The 10,338-nt window shown below is 47.6% G+C and overlaps 1 protein-coding gene across 1 annotated transcript; it reads right to left on the reverse strand.

The window, feature by feature from the left end:
* Nucleotides 1–347: 347 nt before the first annotated feature.
* On the reverse strand, nt 348–8,780 carry HERPUD1 (homocysteine inducible ER protein with ubiquitin like domain 1). The gene is made up of 8 exons (XM_069965980.1): nt 8,539–8,780; nt 5,465–5,542; nt 5,302–5,358; nt 4,934–5,061; nt 4,718–4,819; nt 4,157–4,498; nt 1,547–1,652; nt 348–967 (listed from the first exon to the last, which is right to left on the reverse strand). The coding sequence occupies exons 1-8, from the start codon at nt 8,671–8,673 to the stop codon at nt 821–823; spliced, it is 1,095 nt and encodes a 364-aa protein (XP_069822081.1). The 5' UTR covers nt 8,674–8,780; the 3' UTR covers nt 348–820.
* Between the last annotated feature and the right edge of the window lie 1,558 nt (nt 8,781–10,338).

Consider the following 10,338-nt stretch of genomic DNA (forward strand, 5'->3'; position numbering starts at 1 on the left):
AAGGAACATTTACTTGCAGAACCAGTCATGGCTGTTTGTTGTTCTAAGCAAGTATGTCCTGTTAAACAGAACACAGCCTGCTATACATGTAATTTATTCTGCACGTGTTTCTATTTTACAAGGAAATATGAAATGGTTACAAGGAAGGATGGAAAGATTTCCATTCCTTTTCTTGTGGACTGTACTATTGATGGCATGGCTATTTAGTACAAGCACTGTAGGACTGTACAGAGAAGCTCCCCCTAGAGGCAATGCCCCCAAAACATAAGTGTACATGATTCAAAGGACACCAAGTGCTGCAGGCACAGAAAAATGAGCAGTACATCAACAAAACAGACCAGACGACATACAAAGCATTTCAATTTATTGAAAGTTTTCACTAAAGTGCAGGCTTGTGCATGAAATATATGAGCACAAAAAAAGGAGATTTTGAAATGCAGAGTAGCATACCGATAACCATAGATCTGCTCCGCAGCAGATCAAACTCAGGAAATCAAAGCAGGACTGGCCAGTATGCTAGATATGTTACTGTGTATAAATGTTAACACTACAATTAGTGTAAATTATCCAGACATTCCACAAGGAATCAAATGACATGAGCAGGGGGGCTCTCTGCTCGAAATTGCATACACATCCTTGGACTGGAATAACAAAGTATGCTTTAAGAAAGAAATCCATCACATAGATAGTCTTTCCCAGAACACTACAAAGCGTCAGATCTTCAGCCAGGCCGAAACATGGCCATGTAAGTAAAGGAAGACCAGAAGCATGCAGCTCAAAGTCCAGATCAGTATCACAAGTGTCCCTTATTCTTCTGCCATCACTGAACCATAGCTGGGGGTCCTTCAGGAATCAGAGATGCAAAAAAGGTTTTAAAGAAAACCCAGGCTGTTGATACAAATGAGTATGTTGGAAGAGTGGCAGCTGCTGTCTCACTGACCACATTTTCTCCAGCTGGATCATTCTCCTACAAAGAGAAAAGAGCATTATAAATCACACTTATATAAAACATACAATCGTAAAACTGGTTAGTCAGAACAGAAAGCGTAGTTATTCATGGTAGGGTGTCATGGAACAACTAGTAAAAGTGGGAAACTTAACAGTGCAAAAGAAAAGTGATGCAGTCAACTGTGCAGGCCAGGATTCCAGCTCCCATTTTTACAAAACGATCAGTGCAGGTATCCATCCCTTGTGCCATTTTAGAGCCCCTTAGGCTGCATTTACACATACGTGGACGGCCTGTAATGGACTCACCCCCCCCCCCCCCCACCACCACCGGCAGCATCTCTAATAAGATGCAGAGAGTGGGGGAACTGTACAGATATGAGCTGCACTGTAATAATTCAGCCGTGCGGTGCTGTCATTACAGCGCAGCGCATATCTGTATAGTTCCCCTGCTCTAATTACAGATGCTGGCCGGCAGGTGGGGAGAAGTCCGTTACAGGCATTCCATGTCCGTGTGAATGCTGCTTTATTAGGTAAAAACTGATTAGTGCATATAAAAACACATGACTCAATATGACAGACACACATGCAAAAAACTCACCTGCAAATTGTTGTTTGGATCTTGTTCATTTGGTGCAGGTTGTTGGACAGGAGCTACAGCTTCTTGTGGAAGTCTTTGTCTGAAAGGAAACCACCCTGCAGTGTGCCTGAAATAAAAGAAAGAATAAGAATGTATAAAATGTTATATACTCACATACTTTATACAATCTTTTTCAAAGACTGGTCATTGTTCTATTAAACCAAGCAATACCCTGCAGTGTCATATCCACTTCTCTAGCACATCAAAGCTCCTGTCCCTAGCAACTGATTTATTACCCTATATAAAAGTATATTTATACCCGATTCCTAAGCAGTAGCAAGTCAGCACAAATACACCATGTAAAATGTAAAACCTGTAGCATGTTCACTTAACCCCAATTAAGGTACATTGGGGGATAATCCAGATGCAGATGTGTAGCATAGATCAGAATGGTCTCCCACATAGTAGTTGAGGGCTCCAGATGGCGACCAAAATGGTCGCCAATGCGACTGATATTTTGCAAATGGCGCCCAGATTTATTAATCTGGGCGCCATTTGCGACTGGCCCCGGCGGCGGCGCGCTGTCTCTTTAAGATGCGCGGCTGCCGGGGGTGTCCCGTCCTATCCCCGGCAGCGCGGCGCATCAGTGAGCTGCCTGGGGCCCTGACTTCCGGCACAGGAAGCGCACGTCAGAGACGCTTCCTGTGTCAGAAGTCACAGCCCCGGCGTACAGAGAGCTCACTGATGCGCCGCGCTGCCGGGGATAGGACGGGACACCCCCGGCAGCCGCGCATCAGCCGGGGACAGAGGAAGAAGAGGATCGCCGGGGGAGCGGGTTGTCAGGTGAGTTTGTGTGTTTGTTTTTTTTAAATACTGCTTAGCATAGAGGAAAGGGGGGGGCTTTATAATGGGGGGGAGAGAAGGGGGGGCATCTATAATGGGGGGAGAAGAGGGGCCATCTTCAAGGGGGGGAGAGGGGGCCATCTATAGGTGGAGGAGAGGGGGCCATCTATAAGGGGAGGGGGCAACATAGGGGGAGAGGGAGCCATCTATAAGGGGAGGAGAGGGGGCCATCTATAAGGGGAGGGGGTATCTATAAGGGGGGGAGAAGAGGGGGCATCTATAATGGGGGGGAGAGGGGGCATCTATAAGGGGAGGGGGGGAGAAGAGGGGGCATCTATAAGGGGGGGAGAAGAGGGGGCATCTATAATGGGGGGGAGAGGGGGCATCTATAATGGGGGGGAGGAGGGGGCATCTATAATGGGGGTAGAGGGGGTCATCCATAAGGGGAGGGGGTATCTATAAGGGGGGGGAGAAGAGGGGGCATCTATAATGGGGGGGGGAGAGGGGGCATCTATAATGGGGGGGAGAGGGGGCATCTATAATGGGGGGGGGGGAGAGGGGGCATCTATAATGGGGGTAGAGGGGGTCATCTATAAAAGGAGGGGGTCATCTATAAAAGGAGGGGGTCATCTATAAGGGGAGGGGGCCATCTATAAGTGTAGAGCAAACTGGCTGCAGACACTGGGAGATAGATATATGCACACTTATTATTATCAGGGCCCCTCAGGTGTCTGTATTGTAGGGGGTCACTTGCATTAGTCACTAGGTGAGAGATATATCTATCTATATACACATCTTGTGGGGGGTCACTATGGCTGCAGTCATAAGTCTAGCTCAGTATGTATAGACTGTTGCAAGCTTTTAAAGGGAACCTGTCACCCCCGGTGCCGGGGTGACAGGCTCCCAACCCCCCGTTAGAACCCCCTATACTCTCCTCATCGCGCCGGGTCCCGCTTCTGGAGGTGGTCAGGTCACGGATATCTCAGCCGCTGCAGCCTGACGCGCACACTGAGAGATGAGTCCAACCCTCATAGAGAATGACGGAGCGCTGGACTCTCCCGTCATTCTCTGAGCGTTGGACTCATCTCTCAGCGCACGTCGGGCTGCAGCGGCTGAGATCTCCGTGACCCGACCATCTTCAGAAGCGGGACCCGGCGCGATGAGGTGAGTATAGGGGGCTCTAACGGGGGGTTGGGAGCCTGTCACCCCAGTACGGGGGTCGACAGGTTCCCTTTAAGTTCAAGTTCAGAAGAGTAAGCCTCATTAAAAGGCTAGCCAAGTGAAGCTGAAGTACTGAGTCAGACTGGATATGGTTGTCAAGTTGCAAGTTTCCATGTTGAACGTTTTCAAACTAAGAAAAGAAAGGATCTAAAGGAGGAGGAGGAGGAGGAGGAGGAGGATGCTGCCGTGGCCCCTGCACACAGTAAGTCCCATTTAACATAACATTAATTTTACATGGTTTAAAATGTTGGCGACCAAATATTCTATTTGGCGCCTAAATTTTTCAGGTTAGGAGCCAATGGCTCCCAGGTAAATTTTTTAGTCTGGAGCCCTGTAGTTCATATGCTCAGAAGTCCTCACTGATGTCTTGTGTATTGGAGTGCCTATACATGACATCTGTGTGATGGAAGTAGCCGTTCAGCACACAATAACTTCCCCGATACAGTGAGAAAGACTTCCAAAGATGTGAGAACATAGTTACAGGTTTGGTCTACATTTTAAAGGGTTATTTTTAGTCTTCCAGATGCTGCCGATGTGTTACCATTAAGAGCCATATTGGATACTCACAGGTACATGAGAATCATGGCACCCAGGACCATCATGAATCGACTCAGGCTGGAGTAGAAGTAGAGGATACTGAGGAAGATTGAAAATCGTGCAGCTGTGTACACCCAGTCCAGCCAGTCTCTGTTTAAGTCATCTTCTTCCTCAACCAGGCCTCCTTGAGCGTTCATACGCAGGTTTTGGTTGGCTACTGGATTGACTGGAGCTGGAACTTCTGGATTGGGGGCCTGGTTTGCAGCTGGGAAAGCATGAGGCAGGGGGTCTGGAGCAGCAGGGGGTACAACTGGTATTTCCTGCCTTCTCTGGGATGGAGTACTGGAGACTGTGGCGGCAGCAGCAGCATAGCTAGTGGACAAAATGGCAAGTGCATCAGTTATAAAAGATACATTTACTTCTGAAATGTAAGCTTAAAGCATTTACAAAGCCCTTGGGCAAAGTCTAGTCCAGGGAGGACAGGCAAAGTACTATGCAATATGGTCTTCAGTAGACAGTACACAGTTCATAAATCTATGCTTGAATGGCATCACTAGCTATACACTCTATAGAAACAAAAAGCAAACTTACTATTGCATATAGTACTGTCTTGCATACATCTGCTGTAGCCATAGGAGCTGCTGTGGGCTGTATACAGAGTACGGGGGGAAAGCAGGATTCACTCCTTCAGAGCTTGAAGAAAAATAAAAATAAGTTTTATTAGAGTAATGGAATGCAGTAGTCCTATGTCAAACCATTAGCTGGTCTAAAAGGTATCCTGCATCATTAGCTGTGGGACCCAAGTACCTGGGTGTGTCTACATGCGCTGGAGGACTCTGTGGGACGGTCCGCTGTCTGAGGCCATCTGCCTGAGGAGCACTGTTACTGGGTGTGCTGGTTGTGCCAGCTGTAGGCTGCAGGTTGCCCTCTTGAGCCTGAAAAACAAATGCTTGGTCAATACAAATACTGAAAACCCTTTCTCATTTGATGAGGACAATGTGTTGCTTTAGCAAATTTGGAAATTAGATCTTTGAGAGAAGCAAAGATGCAAGATCACTATTCACTTATACACAAATGAGTATATGAGTAAACGGGTCCACATGCACTAGTATGTGAAATTATGTTAATAGGTGCCTAAATAAAAGCACATTAAGAATTCCTATGGCAAACTGTACCTGATCCTGTAGAGAACTTCTCAGGGAGCAAACTAGATGCAGTACGTGTCGGGATTCCTGCAAAGCATAATCAAGGTATATTAATATTAACATAGCAAACATTTCTCTATTTGGTGTACATCAGTCCACTGTCAGGACCAATGCCTGGTCAGCAGATATTTACCTTGGACAGGACCTCATTAAGTTTCAGATGGTCGGGCAGCAGCTTTCCAGAATAGATCAGCCTCTGTTCTTGTTCCATCTGGAGATACAAGAAACAGATTGTTAGTATTGCAAGAGCTTTCCCACTATGAGTAATAATGACAAAACTGTACAACATACTATAAATGCTTCCATTGTTTGGAAGGGGGGGGGGGCACCTTTGGGATATTCTCATCACAACGCAGCAATCAAACAGCTCAAAGTATATGCCTCACTCTTGGCATAAAGGCATGGCCGGAAGTACAGACAGGGAAACAGCCTGTGTTTTGTGCACAACCCGAAAGTGGCTGTTGCCCTGTCTGTACCTCTGACCATGCTTTTATGCTAAGTGAGGAGTATGCTTTGGGAAGATTGTTAAGTGGCTAATTGTTCCTTTTCACCATTTCTAGAGAATATTGTGACTGCTTTCCATCTCACCTGCTATGCACCACTGCAAGCGGACAACTGACCACAAAAAAATATCAGGTATGCGGCCACTAAACACATGTCAGCATTGGGAAAGGTGGGTTCAAGTCAGTACATCTGCTGCCACTGAGCTTGATGTGCAACTTGTATGGCCACATGCTCATTCTTTCATAACTGGTTCATCAAGTACAAATATCCAAATGATCAGCAACTACAGATGAGCTAAAATTACATATCCAACGCCTTGGTCTGGCTGATCCAGCTAAGTAAACATGACAGGAGCAGTCAGTACATTACCTGGAACTCCTGTAGGGTTATTTGCTTATCCAACCAACCTCCGTACACCTGCTTATTTGTCTAACAAGGATGAACTACTGGTTAAGCATCTAGAAATTTCATTCATTTCATGCCTCTCAAAACTTTAAGACCAAGTCCCACACAACTTAAGCCAATACTGACCAGAAGGATTAGCATACATCAGGCCATCATACAACCGCTCATCACCCCTCAGGTCAGGAAAAGCAGGAAGGACTTCTGATGGGCACAGAATGGGGGGATACATACATACATACATACATAGGGGGGATGCCTTCACTTCTAATGGCACACGTCAGGGGCAGTTTAGTAACAAGGTTTGTTGGGTCAGTTACATTTGAAGGGTACACAAAGAAATCCCTGGGGTTATAGTGTGCAGACACCGGAATATAGTTTTGCCCTGAATATGTCCCATGCCAGGAGAGTCCTGAGCTGTGAAGCCAATATGCACAAGAATTTGTGACGGGTACCCTCAGAATGGTGTAACTTATAAGAGTTCCTGCCTTTACCATACCTTGCTAGTCAGTCTCCAATTACAGCAGGCACATGTTTGTGTCAGGAGGGGCCATGTACAGAGCCCAGAACTAGACATAGGAATGTTTTTCCTACTAAATATTCTTTAAGGAATATGTAGAAGCCAGATAATCCTGTTAAACCCAATAGATTGTCTTCATTACATCACATAACACTTCTGCTCCAATGTTTAAAGATCATCATGGGCTCCGATAAGCCAAGGATGATGTTAGTGGAAAGTCTTGCATCACCCTAAAATCTGCAGTTACACAAACCTCCTCCTCCAACAAGGGCTTAAAGGGGTTGTCCAGACAAGTCTGCATTCTCCCAGAAGAGACACCACTCTTCCTTGGTGTGTGTATGGTATTGCAGATCCGTTACATTGAAGGGAATGGAGAGGAGATGCAATACCACACAAAACCTGAGGACAGGGGGGCATAGTTTTAGGCTCCACTTCGGCTCTGTAAGCTATCCTCAGACACTAGAATTTACCAATAATCTGATGTCTATGGGCTCTGGCAGATTCCTGGCCTGAGGGATTCCATAAGAGAAAAACTGGAACAGTTTATGCCAGAGCTGCCATTTCTCACTCTATGGCATCATGCTGGAACTTCACAAGACCCAGGACTTCCATTTGTGTTTGCCCAACACTCCTCGTCTACTTTGTCTTACTAGGTATTCAGAGCAAGTGAACCTTAGGATACAAGAGATTTGGACAGGTGCCTTGGCAGTACTCTGTTAGGCTGGATGGAAACTGCAGATTTATTGCAGATTGACTTCCTTATTGAAGGTGAATAGGAAAGACAAGGGAATTTCTGCAGTGGGTTTATGGCCAGTAAATAGCACCAATCTGGGAGGGATCCGCAGAAATCCCATTGACACACTTTATAAGAACCCTGCCACAGATTCCCACTCCTGCAATGCTGGGAGTTGTAGTTTCCCAACAGCTGGAGTGGCACAGGTTGGAGACCAGGTCGCAAAATAAAGGGGAACTTCAGAATTAGGAAACTTAGTATAATTGCTGTATGTATATAGAAAATGGAGATGGTATTCTGACAGGCCTTTGTCATCTCAGGAGTGACAACCCATCATTGTCACAGTCCTCTCCCGTCTCAGTCAGTGATGGGACTGTCACAGCCAACTGGGGGGCACCTGCAGTCAGCAGGGACCCAGAAACACCACAGGACACCGGGGGAGCGCGGAGAGGTGAGAACAGCATCCTTATTGTCCATATACCAGCAGCATTACATCAAAAGCTTCCTAATCCCAGAGTACCCCCATTCCCTCACAGCAAGCTTCCCCCCCCCCCCCCCCCCCAATTCCCTCACAGCAAGCTTCCCCCCCCCCCCCCCCCAATTCCCTCACAGCAAGCTTCCCCCCCCCCCCCCCCCCCCCCCCCCCCGCTTCCCCCCCCCCCCCCCCCCCCCCCCCCCCCCCCCCCCCCCCCCCAATTCCCTCACAGCAAGCTTCCCCCCCCCCCCAATTCCCTCACAGCAAGCACCCCCCACCCCATTCCCTCGCGGCAGCTATGCTGAAGGTATGCCAGGCCCGGGGATTGGTCATGTGGAGAGCTTCCTCATACCGATGCAGCACCACCCCCGCCAGGAATGGCTGATACCAGAGGACAGTAGCCTATAGGCAGCAGCGCAGCACTGGTCTCAGGACCGAGTCCCCAGCAGAGGTCGTACAGACAAGGCTTGCTGGGACTTACAGTCCTACACTAACTTCAGGCTCCCGGCCATAGTGCTATGATGCAATCCCAAGGCCCGCCCCCTGTCACTGCCGGGCTTGTCCTGGTCTTACCGGATGTCCCGGCAGCTCCCGCCTCAGCTGCGACTTCAGGTCCCGAACAGTAAAGCTACGTGGAGCCGTCACCTCCCGCTCCTCCTGCTTTAAGCTGGGACTACGGATTAATAATGTCACTTCTCCGTCCGCCATCCTGGATCGAGGACACGCCACTTCCGGCCTAACAGTCCCAAACCCGCTACTTCCGTTATACACGACGCGCCGCTTTGACGGACAGTGAACCCGGAGCTGTGCGCTCTTCGGCTTTTATAGTCACGTTCTGTAACCAAAACAGTGTGTGGCTGGCGGGGATTGGTCACTGGTGGGTCTCGTGGCCACACGTGTACCAATCGACGTGGCGAGCTTTGACGGTGGGCGGGGCGTATCTGATGCAATCCGAAAAGAAAAACGACACTGCTAAGAAAATTCCGGAGTTCTCGCTCTGGCGCATGCGCGTGAGCGGCTCTGCGGCCATGTTTAATTTGGTTATTTACAGTGCTGTGACCTCTGGAGAACAGATAGGAATGCAGAGCGGAATGCCTGCAGTTACATAAATCATGAGGCAGCCCAACAGAGAAGGAACAAAGGGAAAAGAAAAGTTACATGGCTAAGTTCAATGTATATAAAGTGCCTATAGCATTTACTGTCTCCATATGGCTGCAGAGACCTCCTCCACCACCACCAGCGGCTGTCACTAAACCATAAACTTCTCCTTGCAATGGTTCTGTATCTGGGGTAGCATGCCCCAGGGCCCCCTTGTTCTAGTGATTATGTGGGTCTCAAGCAGAGCAGGAGCCACTCTTATCAGGCTGCATTCACACAGCGGAACACAGATGCAGTTTTGTGTTTCTATTTTGGCTGCAGTTGATGGGTTCTATGGCCCTCACTGACAGCTGTCATGTGTCATCAGACCCACAGTCCCATCAGGACTTTTAGTCATAATACAGATTCAGATGTAGGTCCTTGTATGCTGGTGTGAACCCAGCCTGACTCAGAGGCCCACCTTTCACATCACATGTATATACAACTACTCCATCTGTAAAAGGTATTGTAGCATGACAGGGAAAAAAAGTATAATGCCAGTTCTCACCTACTACAAGTCTAAAGGGCACAGAGGCCGATGAGCCAGGGTAGAAGTCGGCATTAGAGATGAGTGAAGCAGACGCAAATTCGTTTTGTGATCTTAGCAAATTTTGGGTCAAACTCGTTAAGATTCGATTTGCAAATCTTAACAAGTTTAACCAAAAATTCGTGAAAACTATAGTACCGTTACTACAGTACTGGGACTGTTACAGAAGGGTAAATTTGTTAAAGTATGTTGTCATAAAAGTGTCAAAAATGGAAAAAAAAAATCACAATAAAAAAAATGTCAGCCAATCATCCAATTTGCGCCATGGACAGCAGTGGACTTTGGTGGATCAGCAGCATAATATCAATTTTTTTTCCCAGGACAGGAGTGGAGTGCAACCACTGATTATGTAAGATGCACACTCAGTTCAGTAATGAAACCCAACTTGTATAACACAGTAGGAGTGGAGTGCGAGCTCTGATTATGTATAGCATGGGTCTCCAAACTGCGGCCCTCCAGCTGTTGCAAAACTACATTTCCCATCATGCCTGGAGAGCCAAATCCAAAGCTTTAGCTGTCCAGGCATGATGGGAGTTGTAGTTTCACAACAGCTGGAGGGCCGCAGTTTGGAGACCCGTGATGTACAGTAAGGCGCACACTGTTCAGGATATTGGTATAACTCAATAGGAGTTTACAGTGCCCAGTGAGTGAATAATATGGACTGTGTCTTCACTGGTCCCAGTGAATTC

The sequence above is a fragment of the Dendropsophus ebraccatus genome, chromosome 4 (genome assembly GCF_027789765.1).
Source record: "Dendropsophus ebraccatus isolate aDenEbr1 chromosome 4, aDenEbr1.pat, whole genome shotgun sequence".
NCBI classification, from domain to species: Eukaryota; Metazoa; Chordata; class Amphibia; order Anura; family Hylidae; genus Dendropsophus; species Dendropsophus ebraccatus.

Coding starts and splice junctions, on each gene's coding strand:
- HERPUD1 (XM_069965980.1), bottom strand. CDS start 8,673: ATGGCGGACGGAGAAGTGACATTATTAATCCGTAGTCCCAGCTTAAAG. Junction 4,820..4,933: donor GCGCATGTAGACACACCCAG/GTACTTGGGTCC, acceptor TTTTTCTTCAAG/CTCTGAAGGAGTGAATCCTG. Junction 4,499..4,717: donor AGACAGTACTATATGCAATA/GTAAGTTTGCTT, acceptor TTTGTCCACTAG/CTATGCTGCTGCTGCCGCCA.